At 47.9% G+C, this 18,694-nt stretch overlaps 1 protein-coding gene across 2 annotated transcripts in view; it reads left to right on the top strand.

Moving 5' to 3' along the window:
* Ccn4 (cellular communication network factor 4) overlaps nt 1-15,575 on the top strand; it is a 30,061-nt gene extending 14,486 nt beyond the window's left edge. The window contains exons 2-5 of one of the 2 annotated variants that reach the window (XM_029560326.1): nt 2,069-2,348; nt 8,693-8,953; nt 13,085-13,275; nt 15,022-15,575. In XM_029560326.1, the coding sequence (XP_029416186.1) occupies nt 2,069-2,348; nt 8,693-8,953; nt 13,085-13,275; nt 15,022-15,321 (1,032 nt within the window). In that variant the 3' untranslated portion in view covers nt 15,322-15,575. Of the gene's footprint in view, nt 1-2,068; nt 2,349-8,692; nt 8,954-13,081; nt 13,276-15,021 lie in introns of both variants that reach the window. The other variant, XM_008826471.3, reaches the window with a different exon arrangement.
* Nucleotides 15,576-18,694: the final 3,119 nt, after the last annotated feature.

Here is an 18,694-nt window from a genome sequence, read left to right as displayed (position 1 = left end):
AAATGAACCCCCGTGAAACCGTGGAAAAAAAAAAAAAAAAGAAAGAAAAACCTAAACCCAACAGATCTGATTTCTAATCCACGCTCTAAGGTGTCTAAACGGTCCAGTCACCACACTAATCTGTAAATTGGGAATAATGTATCAGCCACCATAGGGAAAATTAGGTGAGATTAGCCTGAATAACAGAAGGCTCATGGGAGCCTGGCCTCAAGTGTCCTCAAGGTGGTGGTTCACAGTGGACAAGCTGAGCATTAGGGGGCCATAGCATGATGTAATCATCTCTGGGATCAACAGGATCAAGAATGCCATCTGCCAGAGGAGAAAGCTGGGCCTCAGATAGGAGCTCCCATGCCACAGGGTCAGTGGCTAGCAAAGGCCTGACAAAATGTCACGGCATGATGTGCTCAAAGCCCAGATCTGCCCCCACCATGTCCTGCTGCCATCTTTCTGTGAGTGAGTGAGGCAATTAAGGCTATCCATGGCCTGGACATTCAGTGGGCATTCGCAACTAGTCAGCTCTGTGTCTTCATACCAACCGTGACCTGCATACATGCCTCTGTGCTCAGGGCACTGTGTACGGTGTCAGCTCCATGCTCTGCGATGGCTGCGCACTTCTGGTTCCTTGCCATCCTTCCACCTTGGCCCCATTCCTTCTCTTCCATCGTGGTCCCTGAAGTCATTCCTCCTACCTGGAGAAGTTCACCCAGCACACCGTCCTGAAGGCAGGTCTGTCTGCTCTCCCCATTGTATCCTCAGCACTGAGCCCAGCACCCAGCACAAGGTAAAAGCAAAGATGTGTTGGGTGAACAAACGAAATGAATGAGTGTGTGAACACCGTCACTACAGCATTGGTCACCCTGGTTGCAACTGTAGTGTACATGACTCCTGGCTCACTGGGTGTGCACTAGTGAGAAGAGGGACTCTAAGCAGTACCACTTCCTCCCAGCACAGAGCCTGGCACACAGTAGGTGTTCAGTAAACATCTGTAGCTTCCATGAATCAAAGAGCTGCTGTGGGAGCCTGGAGAGATGGTTCAGTGGTTAAGAGCACTAGCTGCTCTTGCATAGGACCCAGGTTTGGTTCCTGGCACCCACATGGTGGCTAACAACCATCCCTAACCCCAGTTCCAGGTGATCCAACACCCTCTTCTGATCTCTGTATGACATGGATACATTATACAACACTTCCATGCATGCAGGTAATACACTCACACACATAAAATAAAAGTGATAAATAAAAACTTTAAAAAGAGCTGGTGTGCATCTCTCTGGCAGAACTGTCTTCTCAGGAGTGGAAGTTCCACACCAGTCATCTGTTCAGTGTGTACGGAGGGCTGAGACTCTGTTGGTCCCTGGGAATCTGAACTAGCTGCTGGCCTGCAGTCACAGGACCTGAATATCAAGGCTGGGTAGAACATCAGGAAACAGAAAGCCGCACACCAAATTCAGGAGTGTAAATGGGTCCCACTGTGCAGCTTTGGTCAAGCCATTCTTCTTGCTGAGTACCTAGGAGTCTTGCCACCACTAGATGGCACCAACAGCCAAGACTTGGCCCAGGACACGCACATCCCCTATCTATCTAGATAGACACTGCTCAGGGCTTGGGATCTTCCTGGCTTCCCTAACCAGTTGCCTGGGGTTCTCCAGGCAGGTACCTGGAAAGGAGGCTGCCTACTGGAATTAATAACGAGAGGGATGCAGGAAGCCAGATGGTGATTCCCACAACAAAGTATAGGACCCAGCAGTTTACAGTCTATTCCAAGTGTGCAAGTCTGCAGCCATGTGCTGGGCGTGAAGCAAGAGAAAACTCAAAGTCAGGGATAGGGAGGTGTGCTGTGGGTGCCCTGGTCCCATGCTTCCACGTTCTCTGGGCTCTTCACCTCCCAAGAGGCCCCAGAGCAGCATCCTTGTATTGAGTCATGGGCCGTAGAAGGGCCAGCAAGTACATGTTGACCACATAATTGTAAAAGCCTTCTAAACACAACAAAGGTGGAAAGGAGACTGCAGCTCTTTGGCCTCAGAAACTCTAGCCTCAGAAACCTCTCTTCACCTCTACCTTTCCCCCGCAGGCCCTCTCTCCAACCTCCATGACCATGGCCTTCACCCCAGCACCACTGGAGGATGCAACCGCACGCCCTGAATTCTGCAAGTGGCCATGTGAGTGCCCGACATCCCCACCCCGCTGCCCGCTGGGCGTCAGCCTAATCACAGATGGCTGTGAATGCTGTAAGATATGTGCCCAGCAGCTCGGGGACAACTGCACAGAGGCTGCCGTCTGTGACCCCCACCGGGGCCTCTATTGTGACTACAGTGGGGACCGCCCGAGGTACGCAATAGGAGTGTGTGCACGTAAGTGAGAGCTTCTGTACCTTCTGATTGCCCCAGTGCCCCAGCTCCGGCCCACGGACAGCCACAGCCCTTCACCTGGCCAGATTTGTCCAGCAGGAAGCACACCCTGTCCCAGTCTCCAGTTGTAGACCACCGAATGTGTCCTTCCTTAGGAAAGAGCAATGCCTGCCCTCTTTGCAACAGGCTTTCCTCAGGATTAGAGGCAGTCTTCCCTGGGGAAGGAGGTTTTATCAAGAAATACCTAAGCCTGATCTGTTCTCTCAGTGGATAAGACCCTTCAATAGATAGATCCTCAATGACCTCTCAGATGGCACTGAATCACTGTAGTGCTTCAAGTATTTGAATGATATTGCAAATTAAAATCACATGGTTAAGGAAAACCAGTGGCTTTGAAACAATGAAACTGGCAGCCTATAGCCACCATGTCCTACCAGCCAGGTGGTCTCAACACAGTCACGGTGAACATTTTAGCCCTTTATTCTTTTTTTAAAAATATTTTATTTTTATTTTATGTGTATGAGTGTATTGCCTGAATGGTAGGTAGGTGCCTCCGTGTTGTACAGTGCCTGCGAAGGTCAGAAGAGGGTGTCAGATCCCCTGGAACTGGAGTTAGGATAGTCGTTAGCTGCCATATGGACACTGGGAATTGAACCTGGGTCCTCTGCAAGAGCAGTCAGTGCTCTTAACCACCGAGCCATCTCTCCAGTCCCATAGCCCTTTATTCTAAAAGCTACCACAACTTAGTAATGTTTTCTTCTAGGTCTTAATTGGTTTCTGTGATAATTTTTCATCATTTATGAATATTCTTTCATGACAGGTGATGACTTAGCTCCCCAATACATCAGATACCCTCATTATCTTCCAAATATCATTGTTGTGATTTTAGGTTATAGAATCATCAGTAATTATTGTGTTCTGACTCTAGGGTTCACCGTAGCCTGAGATAGTATGCATTTTTGGAGTCCCCTTTTTCATAGTGCCTCATGCTTTCCTGGAGTTTCTAACTGCCTTTGTTTTTCCTTTGCCTTGGGTGTCTGTAACATCCTGTGTTGGGGCAGGAGGCTGCTATTGTTTGTTCTTCATGCACCCCGTGTTGTGTGCTCTGTCCTTGTTGTTGACACTACTGTTCCCAAAGATCACCTTCCTGGGGCTTTATTACCTCCTGCTTTTACCTGGACTTGTATTTCCTCACTTTGAATCCTCTAAGCATTGCCCAAATGATATGAGCCAGCACCACGAAGATCAATGGAACTCCCTCCACCATATAGTCCTCAATCAAGACTTCATGATTATTAGTCCGTATATGCCTCACAGTCTGTTTCATGTACAGCATAGCTTTTATCCTCAGCTAGCACCGTTGATGACTCCTGGCTCACTGGGTATGCACTAGTGAGAAGAGGACTACTGTTGATGAGGGTGTTTTGCACACAATTCTGAGTTGGAAAAATCTGCTGAGCCCCATGGCTCATTTGTGGCCCTTCTGTGCTTCCTCATTGGTTTATATTTTAACTTTCATTTAATACCCACATCATTGGCTTTGCAAGTAAATGCCTCTGATACCCCCACCCTTCCAGTTTTTCTCCTTTTGCTGGATTTTATTATTAGTGCCACAAAATGCGTTCAAAGAGCAGTTGCACCATAACCAGCACATAATTACCTGATGTATTGATTAAAGATGTTCTTCCTGAGCATCTGGCCAAACTTGTTTAAATGAATCCTTTCTTTAGTGAAATTCGCAGGTGGTTCTCTGTGTGCTGGTATTCAAGAATGACTTATATTGTCAACAGTTGGTCATCTATGTTTTCTCATAGCCCAGGGGGACGTGGAACAGCTTCTCTCAGCTAGAATCACCTGTGAGACCAGGCATATGAGAACAGCTCACAATTTCTTTTCCCTTTAACAGCCATCTCTCAAGGTCATTTAAAAGATAATTCAGTTCACTGTGATTATCCTAATCTCCAAAGCCAGAGTGAGATCTTATACCCAGGCTCGCCTCTTCATAGACTGTCTCCTAGATCTAGACATTTTCCGTCCTGCTTGCCTTGCCTGCTCCCCCAGCTCCCCCATCACGTCTACCCTGATCGTATGATTTTCTAAACATTGGGATAAATACGCTTAGGCGGGAGTTGACAGAGGTTTGAAATGTCTGTGTAACTGTCAGCTTCCAGAAGAAGCTGCCACAAGGGGCTATTTTCACTTTTCAGCTCCAACACTTAACTCCTCCATCCAGATACACTCTTACCCACCTCACTACAGACACATATCAGGTACAACACACACATTAGGTATATGCTGCACACATGGGCACTCATATGTCACATGTGCGCACGTGCACACACGTTCACAAGTGTGTCACATGATAACATGTGCATACATATCCACAATTGACTGGTGTCCCCCTGAGCATTTCCCTAGAAATGTATTTTAATGTCACAGTTCACGAGGCCCAAATGCAAAAATTAAGGCAGGGCATGAAAGTCCAGAAAGGCAGAGAGAAAAAAGAAACACGAGCCTTTGTAAGAGACAGCCTGTCAGCACTGGTCAGCTCAGCAGTGGACCCCCGGAACTAGCTCTGCAGTTCCAGAGCTTTGCAGAGAATTAGGCCAGGTAAGGCAGGTGGAAAATGAAAATGAATAATCTCAATACTGTCACAGGAAACTCAAGGAAGGAGTGCAGAAGGGACGATGGCACACCCATAAATGCTAGTTTGGGCTGTCTGCCGTCACCTTTCTGGCTCACTGTGGCCAGGCAGAGCAGTGAGCCCAGTCTTGATCAGCCTGCTCAGGTGTCAGGAGCAGCCTAGGACTGCGCATGGTTGGTGAATGTTGGCACTGCGTTCAAAGATATTTTTGGAAGGAAACTCTGAGCCAACCTAAACACAGTGATGGGCACAGCACCTCTGCTTCGGGTTTGACTTTTTGGGTTGCCCAGACACCACCCTGATGCAACAGGGGAAGGCCTGAGGGCAAAGGGATTTGGCAGTGGGATCATGGTGTTTACACGTAGATGGGCTTGGGCTGCTACGTGACTGGGGCCACATACCTGAGCATCTAGATTAAGCCAGCCTCTCGGAGGGAGGAGCGAACTCAGGGACAGTGCCCTTGGCTTTTGTTTACTTTGCAGAAGTCATCTCAGCTCTGTCCAGTGTCATCCTCAGAGTTGGTGGAAGGCCTCGCTCCAGGACCACCCCACACCCATCCTCCAGTATTCAGGGATGGGATGGGAAGCTCAGCATTTTCTTTGGAGCTGAACAATCTGAGCTGGAATCCAGCATTCTTGCTAAATAGTCCTGGACCTTAGGCAGGTTTTCAAACCTTTTAAATAATGTCCTCATCAAGGACAATGGGATGAAAATTGAGACCTCTGAGGGAGGCCAGGCTGTTAAGTCCTTGGGCATGGCCAGAGCCTAGTGGAGATCAGGGACCTGGTTTCAGGCGCATGCCTCCATTTACCCACCTGCCCAGTGATTGGTTCATGAATGAACACAAGCCAGTGATAATATGAAGGTGGTCTTCCGGGACCCCAGCCCTGTTCCTGCTTCCGCAGGGCCACAGTCCCCTCACAGTTGGTGAGGGGCACTAAGGCCCAGTGGAAGAACAAAGTGGCTTGGTTTCTGGAAGTCCTTCAGCAGTAGGAAATCTAACCTCGCCTTTCAAATGAGGTTAGAGAGGAGCTTGCTGGTTCTCCTCACCAACAGCTAGTTCTGTGGGCAGGCCGCACGTAAGGAAAAACCCTACCTCTGCTGATGAGTCATCCATGGCCATCACACACCCCTGGCCTCTCTTGACCGTGTGGGACAGGCTCATCAGCTGCCCTGGTGTCCCTACTCACCAGTCTGAAGAGACCTTGACACCTCCAGGACACAGTGGTATTTGACTCTGGCTGTGCACTGGACTTACCTGGGAGGCTTTAAAAAAATCCTTAAGCTGAGGAAAGCAGTGCTCTCACATCTAGGTCTGCCCCTGTCCTGCGGAATGGCCTGGGCATCAGCATTTTCAGTTTGCTTCGCAAGTTCTTTTGAGCAGTCGGTGAAAAGACTGCTGTGTCCAGGACACCAGAGGCTGGGACTGATGTTTCCTCCTGTTAGCATACATGGAGGTAGATCATGGGCTTCAGCCTCCTCTCCATCAACACCACACATGTACACATGCACACGAACACATGAACACACCCATGTGTGAACATGCACATGTACACAAGTGCTCACACACATCTGTGAATACATACACACGTGTACATATGCAAGCACACACGTGCACATATACATAAACTTGCAGGCACACACATTCACATGCATACACATGTGTGCACATACTCACGTGTACACACATACACACACTCATCTTCCTGGAGTTCACAGGAGTGGCAGAGTGACTGAGGATGCAAAGTTCAGGGGCTCTCTCCTGCCCCCGCTTTCTCTTCCTCTGCCTGACCTTCCTTCTTCCTCTCCCCTGGGGCCTGCCTTTGGTGTCCAGTGGAAGGAAGGAGGCTGCAGAGTCACACTTCCTGTGCTTAGAGTCTCAGCTCTGTCACTCCCCAGCTCTCTGAATCCTTTCCTCTCCTCAACACTCCTGTCCTCTAGTGAAGAAGACAGTGCTCCCCTAATGAAGTCATCAGAGACCTGAGCAAAATGGCGGGCTAGAGGCTGTGGGTGCCAGTCCCTGCCAGCCCTGGCCTTTCTGCATCTCCTTCTCAGATGGTCACACCTTCCCAGATGCATGCACTCTGCCTGAGAACGCTGCTCCCTAGGCCAGCTTGGATACTGACATCACACAGAGACTGTTTTTCCATACATATAGTGGAGGCAGCCATGTGCTTCCTTCTAAAACAAAGTAAGGCGTGCTGCAGAGCCTGGTCCTGATAGAATGGATCTTTGCAGGCTTCACTCCTGCTGGATCCCTGGATGCTTATCACCAGCCATCACCCGCACCAGCCCCCGAGACAGGACAGGGCTACAGGAACTGCAGACGCCTAACTGCTCCTCCTCCAGTGGGCATTCTTGTTGACCCAGGACCCTCTGTCTACACCTCCTGACGCTGTCCCCAAAGGCAGTACGCAGTGTCAAGGGTGGTATCTGGCCCAGCAGTCCCCCAAACCCTCCAGAAGGTCAGTCTCATGTTGAATGAAGACTTCTAAGCCAGCCTGTCCCAATCCTAGCTCTGTTGTGGAAGATGGAACGTCTCACTTTCTGGGCCTGAGTAAAAGAGTTGGGAGTCCTCCTTGACTCCTGGGAGTCCTCTGAAAGTCCTCACAACTCTCTTTTCAAATGTGTCTGGAAACAGAGCTCTCCCCTCATGGCTGTAGTCCCTCCCTGATCTGAGAAGTCATCAACCTCTCCCTGAGTCATGGCAGTGCCCTCCAGTTCTGCCTTGTGCCTCTTCAGCCTATTGGTTACTCTGTACCATGTGTTTTCTTGTGAAGTGTAACTCATCTCATTCATTCAAGTTACTTATTGGGCACCCACTGTGTGCCAGGGAAGGGTTCCAGACAAATGGTTCTGCATCCTCCCTGAACCAGGAGGAAACCATGTCTGGCCTCTTTCCCCCTCCTTCCTTCCTCCTTCCCCCAACTTCTCAGGCCTGCTACCCAATGAGGCCTTTGTACCGATAGTAGACCCCCTCTGTGCCTTAAAGACTGTCTTTGGCACCTAGGTCTGGCCCTTCTCCTCTCCTTCTAGTCTTTGTGGAAGGCAGGCAGGACGCCCCCTTAGTTCCATAGGACTTTCCTGGTTCATTTGCTTTCAGTTTGCAGCTGCTCCATTCCCAACTCCCCTTCCCTGCTCTGTTGTCTCCCAACACTTGTCAGAAATGGCTGTTACCATCAACAAACACTTTGGATGACCAGTGGACCATTTTCTCACCTTGTGTGAGTTCTTCAAGGACAGGCCTATTCCTGCTCTGCCCAGCATTGGGTCCCCAGTTCCTGTCACACTCCGCAATCAGTACTGATTAAGGCAGCACACTTTGTTCCTGGGTTCTGGCTTCCTGTGTGCCTTCTTCCCTCGGAGAGCCATTTGTCAGTACCAAGACTGTACTGGGGACTGCTGGGAGCTACTGCCAGGGCTCTTGCCCTGGTGATGAGCCCTCCCACCCAGAACTCAGCAGGATTCTCAGTGGCTGCCCACTTATGCCCTGGAGATGCCCACAGTCCCCATTATTGCCCACCTTTTCACATGGCCCAGCCTTTGACCTTGGGGTGCAGCTAGCTGATGTGTGGGTCTACCCCTCCCTCATATCATGAGTGATTCCTGGGCATGGTGCCTCAGGCAGAGGGAGGCTGCACCGAGGTAGCTTGGCACACAGCCCATGCCTGCTGACCTGACATGCCATCACCTGTGTTTACAGAGGTGGTCGGAGTGGGCTGCATCCTGGATGGAGTGCGCTACACCAACGGCGAGTCCTTCCAGCCCAGCTGTAGGTACAACTGCACCTGCATTGATGGCACAGTGGGCTGCACGCCGCTGTGCCTGAGTCCCCGGCCCCCACGTCTCTGGTGTCGCCAACCCCGTCGTGTGAGTGTGCCCGGCCAGTGCTGCGAGCAATGGGTGTGTGACGATGATGCAAGGAGGCCACGTCAGACTGCGCTGCTGGACACCAGGGCCTTCGGTAGGTGTAGGCCAGGCCAGACGGGGTCTCTGAGGACCACAGAGTCCTTGGAGCTCCAACTCCTCTGAATAACTCAAGCTCCCAGGTCATTACCTAGTCACAATTCACCAGCTGTATGGTCTTGAGGATATGCAACCTGAGACCTGAGTTCTCCATCTGTAAAATGCAAATGACACCTTCTACCCTTCCTGTCCATTAGGCACCTCCCAGCACAAAAGGAGGGAGTGCTTTGTAAAGAACAAAGCCTGACCCAACATGCGCAGTCCAATATTATCCACCAAAGTATCTCAGTGGGTGATTCGGTATCTAGAAAGGGGAGCCGGTGCCAGGACACGGGAAGGAGGAGATGGGCCTTCTAAATGATTCAAGGGTCCCTTTACTATGGAGGATGTGAACAGATGAAACTTCAACCAGGTGAGTTTGATCAGAGGAAGCCCTGCCAGGGAGGACAAGGCAGGTTTGTTTCACCATTGCCTGCCTACTGCAACCCAGCCCACTCCCAGATACTTGGCAAGTTCCCAGCTAATCTTTGCAGGAGTCACCATATAGATGTATGGATGAACAGATGAGTAAATGAATAATGGGTGGATGGATGGATGGATGGATAGTTAGAAGGGTGAACACATGGATGCATAGGTGGAGGATAGACTGAATGGCAAATAGATGGATGAATGGAAGATAGACAGATGATAGATGACAGATAGATAGATGATAGATAGATGATTGATTGATTGATAGATGATAGATAGATAGATAATGATAGATAGATGATAGATAGATAGATGATAGACAAATGATAGTAGATAGATGATAGATAGATAGATGATTGATAGATAGATGATTGATAGATAGATAGATAGATAGATGATAGATAGATAGATAGATAGATAGATAGATAGATAGATAGATAGATAGATAGATAGATAGATAGATAGATAGATAGATAGATAGATAGATAGATAGATAGATAGATAGATAGATAGATAGATAGATAGATAGATAGATAGATAGATAGATAGATAGATAGATAGATAGATAGATAGATAGATAGATAGATAGATAGATAGATAGATAGATAGATAGATAGATAGATAGATAGATAGATAGATAGATAGATAGATAGATAGATAGATAGATAGATAGATAGATAGATAGATAGATAGATAGATAGATAGATAGATAGATAGATAGATAGATAGATAGATAGATAGATAGATAGATAGATAGATAGATAGATAGATAGATAGATAGATAGATAGATAGATAGATAGATAGATAGATAGATAGATAGATAGATAGATAGATAGATAGATAGATAGATAGATAGATAGATAGATAGATAGATAGATAGATAGATAGATAGATAGATAGATAGATAGATAGATAGATAGATAGATAGATAGATGATAGATGGATAGATAGATGATAGAAGATGAGAATGGTGTGTGGATGGATGACACATAGGTAGATATATGAAGGATAGATAAAGAATATGGATAAATGCATAGGTGGTCATTGGAACTGCAGTAGAGGGTGTGGAGGTGAAGAAGAAAAAAGAGCAAGAGACAGTGCTAGAGTGAGCCCAAGGGCTGGCATCTGCACATGCAGAGGTGGAAGGAGGCATGGAGGATGGCTCCTGGGTCTGGTAATTGCCCAGAAGAGAACACAAGAGTAGGAGACTATTTAGGGTGATGGTGAACTGCCGGGCATGAGCAGCTGAGTCTGAGGAAGGTGCATAGGGAGGAATGCCCAGTGTGAACAGCCTCAAGGAGGAAGATCTACAGGGAGAGAGCTCTGCTTGGAATTGTCGCAGTGGATCTGGGAATAATACAGTGAAACAGAGTGAACCCGGGGCAGAGGTCTAAGGAGGCTTATATTTGAGGACTCTATGGGAGCAGAGGAGGCCAGGGGTCATGGGGAGACAGAGAAGTTGAAGTTGAAGGAAAACCAGGGACATCTGCTGTGATGGGGAATGGGATGTGGATGTTGACAGAGGAAGCACCTCCCAGGCAGGTGGCCCCAAAGCGGTGACGAATGGCACAGTTTGGGTGTTCTAAGTGCATTGGTAATGTCTTAAAGCATTCTATGTGAGTGTGGTTGCTCAGGGCATGGATGGGAGCTGGGTCCCGGGCCTCAGCACTGGCAGCCTTTGGATCAGAGGATATTTTGGGGTGGGACTGAGCATTGTAGAGGCTTGGGCAGCATCCCTGGCCACACCCTCTAGACACAGCAGTGCTGTTCCAAGTTGTGACTTTCTGAAATGTCCCCAGGCATTACCCAGTGTGACTGAGAGGACAAAATCACCCAGATGGAGTAGTCTGGCATGGATGGGAGGCAGTGGCAAAGAAGGCTTGGTCCCTAGCAGCTGTTCCTTACCCCATCCTCCCTCCCCAGCAGTCCTGCAGGACGATCACTCGATGGTGGAAGGAGGGCATAGGCTGCCTGTCCATTGTGTGTGACCCAGTGACCCAAATGTGAACCAGCCCAGGCTCATCCCCTGCAGCGCTGCAGAGGAGACTCAGAAACCAAAGCCCTTTCATCCTCTCATCCTCCTAGGCAAATCCCTCCCTTCTCGACTGCCACACGCTCCCATCCAGTTCATCCCAGCCTGTCTGCCCGTCCTTAGACATCTCCACTGCTTTCTCCTTCCTGTATGTGGGCGCTCTCCCTCTCTCAAGTTTATTCCCATGTTCATTGGACAGCAGTGTCCCCTGTACACTTGTAAGTTCCAAGGGACTGTGTGTAGAGCTCTGATTTCACCCTAGGTAGAATTTTCTGCTGTCTGCCTGTCTCCCTCCATTGCTCACTATTTTGCCCTGCTCTCTGGCTGAGAGTGCACTTATTCCAGATGCGGGGGCTCTGGGCCCTCCAAGAGCAGGTAGTCAAGTTGGCCCATAGTTGAGTAACCACACCACCTGGCATGGAGTGGGGGTCACAAAGCCAGGGACCCCTGAAGTGCTTTCACATGTGTAGCACTGTCTCCTCTGTTCCCCCCTCTTCACCCGCTTTGACACAGAGGAACTGAGGCCCACAGGGTGTGAGGTAGCTCATGGAAGTTACACGGCTAGAAACTCATTCAGTGTTGCAAGTTGAACCCAGGCAGCATGACACTGGAGCCCTTGGTTCTTTTAGTCACTGTGCCCTGAACATGACTGAAATGGGATGTCAAGTACTAGGATATGGGAACTGGCCTTTGAAGTTTCACAGATACATTTCACCTCAGTGGAGGACAGTGGTGGACAGTGCTTCTTTAATATCTCCTACCCTGTGCTTGGTAGATGTATCACATAAGCTCAAAGGCTGCATCCTTGTGATCATACAGTTCTAGATATTATTCTTCTGACCAGGAGACTGAGTTCCAGCATGAGGTATCAAAGATCATACAGATTGTAGATGGGGAATGTATTAGTGACTGCTGTGATAAAATACCTGTCCAAAAGCAACTTAAGAGAGGAAAGGTTTATTATGGCTCACAGTTTAAGAATGAATACAGTCCATCATGACTGGGAAGGCATGGCACCAGGAGCGTGCAGCAATATGAACCCTCAGCAATGGTGACTACCTGCACAAGTCCTATGCAAACTCAAACCAAATAAAATCCCAGCCTAGACATGGGGAAGTGGGCAAGAAAACCTAACCCAACCTCAGGAGCTTTTGGCAATTGATGGCTGCTGAGAGGGCTTCAGAGACAGTGTCTTAAAAGTTTATTTATTTTATGTTATTTGCATGAGTGTTTGGCCTGCATGGAAGTGTACCTGTGCATGCAATGGAAGTCAAAAGAAGATATTGGAGCCCCTAGAACTGTAGTCATAGATGGTTGTTAGCTGCCATGTGAGTGAGTGCTGGGAACCAAACTTAGGTCCTCTGCAAGAGCAGCCTCTTAACCACTAAGCCATCTCTTCAGCACCTCCCCCACGCTTTTCTTCATCCCTTCCCTGGATACCCCTGTTCATTAGAAGCCAATTTGTCCTCCGGTGGGAGGGACAGCCAAGTTCTGGTTGTGTCTGTCTCTTTGTCTCTGTCTCTCTCTGAGTCTTGGGAACTCCAAACCTACTTGGCATGGTGATATGAGGGCTGGGGAGCTTGTAAGAGGCTGTAGACTCATGGGTGTTCTGGTGTCCCCTGCAGCAGCTGCAGGTGCAGTGGAGCAATGGCATGGGAACTGCATAGCCTACACGAGCCCCTGGAGCCCTTGTTCTACCAGCTGTGGCCTAGGCATCTCCACACGGATCTCCAATGTCAATGCCCAGTGCTGGCCGGAGCAGGAGAGTCGCCTCTGCAACCTGAGGCCGTGTGATGTGGACATCCATCCTCACATCAAGGTGGGTCCTGAGCAGGGGTGGGCATCTTGGGCTTGATGAGCTGATATAGCTGGCTTTGAGACTGACCACTGAACTTCCTCTTGAGAGTCATTCATGAGATGGAAATAATGAAGGCTGCCTGGTAGGGCTGGAGTGACAGGCAACAGTGATTTAGGATGAAGGGGCTGCTGAGTAAGTGAAAGGTGAATTTCACCGAAGTGATGGTTTTATGGTTCCCTTCCGATCAGAATCTAGGGCACTCCAGGAAGAACTCAGGGGCCCTTCTATAGTGACCTTGGGGGATCTTCACTTGCTTTCCATCTCCCTGTAGCAGTCCACACCCAACTGCACAGGCACACAGGACAACCACAGGCAATGCGAGGAGCACTAACCAAAGCTCGGAATACGTGGATTCAAGTGCCTGTCTGCTGTTAGGACCTGTGACTGTGGCCAGTCTCTTGCCATCTCTGAGCCTCAGTCCCCATGGGTATAATGTTGGTGTCAATCTCTGAATCCGTCCCAGCTTTGAGAGTCTGAGATGATGGAAATACAGCGTCAAGGATGTAGGGAGGCTGAGCCCCAGCCCCGGGAGTTAGATTTGTGTCAATAACCCTCACTCATGTTTTAGTGCTGGCCCACCTGGTGTCACATCAAACAAAACAAACTTTGTGAAGCTCAGTTCTGGCTCCATTACTAGAGTAGGATGGGTTCTTGGGATGCTGAGGAAAGGATCCCATGTTGATAAAACAGGCTCATTCCCACCCTCATCTTCACGCATCCAGTGTTGCTCCTTGTCCCCAAGACAGTGTCTCTAGTCACCTCTCCTGTCCAGATGGGTTCACCCTCTCCTTCCTTCTCTCCTCTCTCTTCTTCACCCTATGTTGCTCCAGACTTTGTTGCCAGAAGGTCCTCAGTGGATGTCTCCTAACTGGAAGTGTGGATAGAAAGGTCTCAGCAATTGGTGAAATGGAAACAAGGGTCCTAAGCTGGACCAGGAGGGTTTAATACAAGCCTGGGAACATCATTGTAGCCTCATGATTCCCACCTGTTTCATTTCCATGATCATGTACCCTAGGTGGGTTCCCCAACTGGATAAGCTACCTGTCCCATCCATCATGTGTCCCATCCATCATACATCTGCTCTGCCCCCAGCTTTAGCATGGTGCTGATGCACAACAGGCTCCAAGAACTACTAGTTCAAGGCATTAGTAAGTGCCTACTGTGTACAGGCACAGAATTATGCAGACACACATAAAGAAACCCAAGTGCCAAGGGGCCTATGGCATTATGAAAGGATAAACCCATCTTTAAATAATGTCAGTCCTGTTGAAGATGCTGCATAGTAGTGTGTGTGAGCCTGGAGGGCAGAGGGGACAGGTGAGGGTAAAACATTCCCCCGATATTGGAGTCCCATGTGCACTCAGTCACTAGCTAGCTGGGGAGCTTGGTTGACTGAAAGAGCTAGCAGGGCTGCCTGTGCTGCTGACAGTGATGAGCAGGTACCAACAAAGCAAAAGTTCAGGAGGGAAGGGAGGCTGCAGACCATGAATTCCAGGTTCAGCATGGCAATCCCGTCTGTAATCCTTAGTTTACCCGTGCCATGTGGTTGAGTCTCGCTGTATTTGCTGATGTCTTTTCTTTCTTTAAGGTGCTGTAACCTGGAAGGAAGGTGATGTTTAGCATGCACGGTGACTGGAAGGGGAGGACTGAGGATTGGCTTTGCCTCCCCAGAGCGTACTAATGGAAAGTCTTTCTCCTTTCCTGCAGGCAGGGAAGAAGTGTCTGGCTGTGTACCAGCCAGAGGCACCTGTGAACTTCACTCTTGCAGGCTGTGTCAGCACACGCACCTATCGACCCAAGTACTGTGGAGTCTGCACAGATAATAGGTGCTGCATCCCTTACAAGTCCAAGACCATCCATGTGAATTTCCAGTGTCCAGACGGGCCTAGCTTCTCCCGGCAGGTCCTATGGATTAACGCTTGCTTCTGCAACCTGAGCTGCAGGAATCCTAATGATATATTTGCCGATTTGGAATCTTATCCTGACCTCTCAGAGATTGCCAATTAGGTGGGCATGGGGCTCAGGGCAGGGCTCCACACTCGCAAAGCAGCCAGATCTCTATGGCCCAGGACTTTACAATTGAGCCTTCTTTCACCTACACCCTACCTAACTTCTAACTTCCCTGATCCTGACCTTTTCCTTTTCCTATTTTTGACCATTCCAGTGGCCTAAAAGGGAGCTGCTCAGGTTTAGACAATGGGTCCCTTCCTTGAGGACATTCTATATCACTTCAAAGAAAACAAGCCTGACACTGCCTGTCTAACTCCAGCCTGTGCAAGTTGTAAGAAGTCTTGACGAATCTTACACAAGTCCCAAGGAATAGAATCAGTTGGAGAGTCAATATCACAAGCACCAAACCCAAGGAGTTTTGGAATCCTTTCAGTCAGGTAGATGCGATTAGGGACACTGGAATAAGCTGTTATCTGGACTCTGCCAAATGATATTTTAATGGGCACTTCTGCTCACAGCACACTAAAAGTGCTCTGGTTAAAGATTTGTGTGCCACAAGGTCACCAAACATTTTCCGAGTGAGGTGAATGGTTGTTTGGCTTTGATTTGCAGTGGAGAGCTGTTTTCATTAACCCAGGCAGAGCTGAAGGTACATTTCCTTCCTGCAGTGTGAAAGGCTCAAACTGGGTTCATACTAATTAGAAATGCAATTTGAGCATTTTGCTCATGGGCGACAGCCCCTAATTCATCCTCTAGGGACAGAGCAAGACCAGCCAGTTTCATCTACTGCTGACCAAGTTCTTGGACAGTTAACCTGCTCTTCCTTACATCTATCCCTCCTTTGCTCTGGGGTTCACAGAAGTTGGTAGGAATCCTGGGGTGATCTATCTATCTCCTGAAAAGTACCCTGGAGCACTCCTCTGTCCTCATGGGTCTGGGGAGATTCTTCAAAGATCAGACCAGACTCAGCAGAATGGGTGCATCAAACAAAGACCTAGATCACCTTTCATTGGACTGATGGCTTCTGGCCAGGGTCATGAGATGACAAGGGTCTCTGGGCCCAGGACACATCATTTTTGCTTCAATGACCTATTTCACAGCATTTGTGACTATGAATTGAAAAAACTCAGTTTTCTAGGCTGAAGACAGAGGTTGACCAGTTGTTTAGAAATGGAAATATATTTAACAAAGATAAAAAACCAAAAGAGTTTGTAAGTTTGTAAGAGATGGTTGTTATAAATGGTGACGAGGTTATTATTTATTTTAGCAGTAGAATGTAGGGTTTTCTGTTATCATTCCTTTATTGGATGTGTTCTATGTGTCATCCATTGTTCTCATTATTTTCCATATACTTGCTCATTGACTCTTTTGATACCATTGAGAATTTCCCCTTGTGATTTCTCCTTTTACAAATGTGAAATGGAAGCTCAGATTGGTCAGGAAACTTGATCAACATCCATCACCCAGCTGCAGATTCATATCCAAGATGAATCAACTTCATGATCTGAATTTCTCCTTTGTTTCTAGAGCTTCCAAGAATGTCAGGGCAGGACAGCATATTGAGATCTACATCTTGTCCTGCTCATTTTGGGCTCTCATTAATTTTCTCTTTCACTTCTTTCCCACGAGAGGAGAGTGTTTAGACTCTAAGAATCCAAACTAGATATATCAGGAACAAATGAACAAACAAAAACCATGTGCATCCCCTGTGGCTCCACTCTCCTTAAAATCAGGACCAGCTCAGCCGGGCGTGGTGGCACACGCCTTTAATCCCAGCACTCAGGAGGCAGAGGCAGGCAGATTTCTATGAGTTTGATGCCAGCCTGGTCTACATAGTGAGTTCCAGGACAGCTGGGGCTACAAGGAGACCCTGTCTCAAAAAAAGACAAAAAAAAAAAATCAGGACCAGGTCACATCCTACATTTATGAGATGGTTCTGTTTACCCAACGCCACATATTGGACGATGGGAAGATGATCGTGGGGGAATGTGCACAGCATGTAGGCAGATCCTTGGGTAACAAAGAAGACTGGTGTTTTGCCTTCTTACTGTGACTTCCCAAAGGCCTAGCCCAGGGCAAGGCAACTGGTGCTCAAAGTATATTGATAAATAAAATTATATATATATATATGTTTTTCTCTAGAAGCTTTCTTCTTCCAGTTGTGCAAAATCTCATTTTACCAGCAGAAGTTCTCTGTTAAGTGCCATAAGAAAGACCATTTATATTTTGATTAAATGTATGTTCATATATGTACAAGAGCTTGCAAGTAAAAATAGGTTATCCCCTTGGATAATTGCTTCTGTAATTTTTGTGTAGATCATGCAAGGCTTTCTTCTAGTAACAAATAGAAACTTTGAAGCTCAAAGGGGCTAAGGCTGAGGTCCAAAGTCACAGTGACTGCACTCTACCATAGGAAAACATCTAGGCAGAACCTAGGCCTAGACGGCTGCTGCTGAAGACTCACATGGGCAGGGCTTTAGCTAGGCCACTCCTGGGTGCTCAGAAACAAAGGAAAGGTGCAGTACGGGTGAGCTAATTTTCAGCAAAGAAATTCGTCCTATCACTGAGAATGAATTTCTCTAGTGTGCTTACTCATGGGAGAGGGAGACCTAAGTTCTCAAAGCCACTGACTCTCGCTAAACCTTATGATTACCATCTGTAGAGCCCTGAGCAGTAGCCTGGCCTGCTGCTAGACACTTTACTGACATAACCCATTTAATCCTTCCAGTGAGCCCAGGAGGTATGGCCTTACTGCTGCGGTATTTTAGAGCTAAGACAATGAAGTCTCCTGGAGTTAAGTAATTTGCTCAAGTTCTTACCATCCAGAGCACTGCTGATTAGCTATAAGCCCAGAGTCATGTGACACCTGAGCCATCTCTCTCCCAACACCCAGACTACTTTCCTATACCCAAACCAAAGGTACTGAGCATCACCAGATTGCCTCATTCACCAGTGCTGCAATTTTAACTATTAGGGTGATTCAGAGATTGATCAAAGAGAGTGCTTTCAAATAATGTAATCGTCTGCAATCTCCCTGATTTTGTACTGCGTAAGCATTGCAATCCTGGTGACTTATTGTAGCCTCTGACTATGGTGTTCATTTATGTCATTGCTTTTTAAGAGTTGTTTTGAGTCAAAGGAATCACAGTCACATCGCTGCATAACAGGAATGACCATGATTAATTGTGTAACCCTGCATAGATGTTTGTGTATTTGTATGTGCGTATCTATTTTCAAACTGTGATTGAGTGTTTAAATGTTTCTACTGCCATTTTGTAAGTGAATACACATGGAAAAAAGTCTTGCATTTCCCAGTAGAGGAAAATGGCCCTTGGGAAACCTGTCACATTTCACCACATTTCTCATTTTTCTCATGATTGGTGTAGCAGGGAACGTGTTTGCTCAGTGTGATGGGTTTTCATCGCTCAGA

The sequence above is a fragment of the Nannospalax galili genome, unplaced genomic scaffold (assembly GCF_000622305.1).
Source record: "Nannospalax galili isolate Female #2095 unplaced genomic scaffold, S.galili_v1.0 scaffold472, whole genome shotgun sequence".
NCBI lineage: Eukaryota > Metazoa > Chordata > Mammalia > Rodentia > Spalacidae > Nannospalax > Nannospalax galili.
This window is presented reverse-complemented; position numbering and strand designations above follow the sequence as displayed.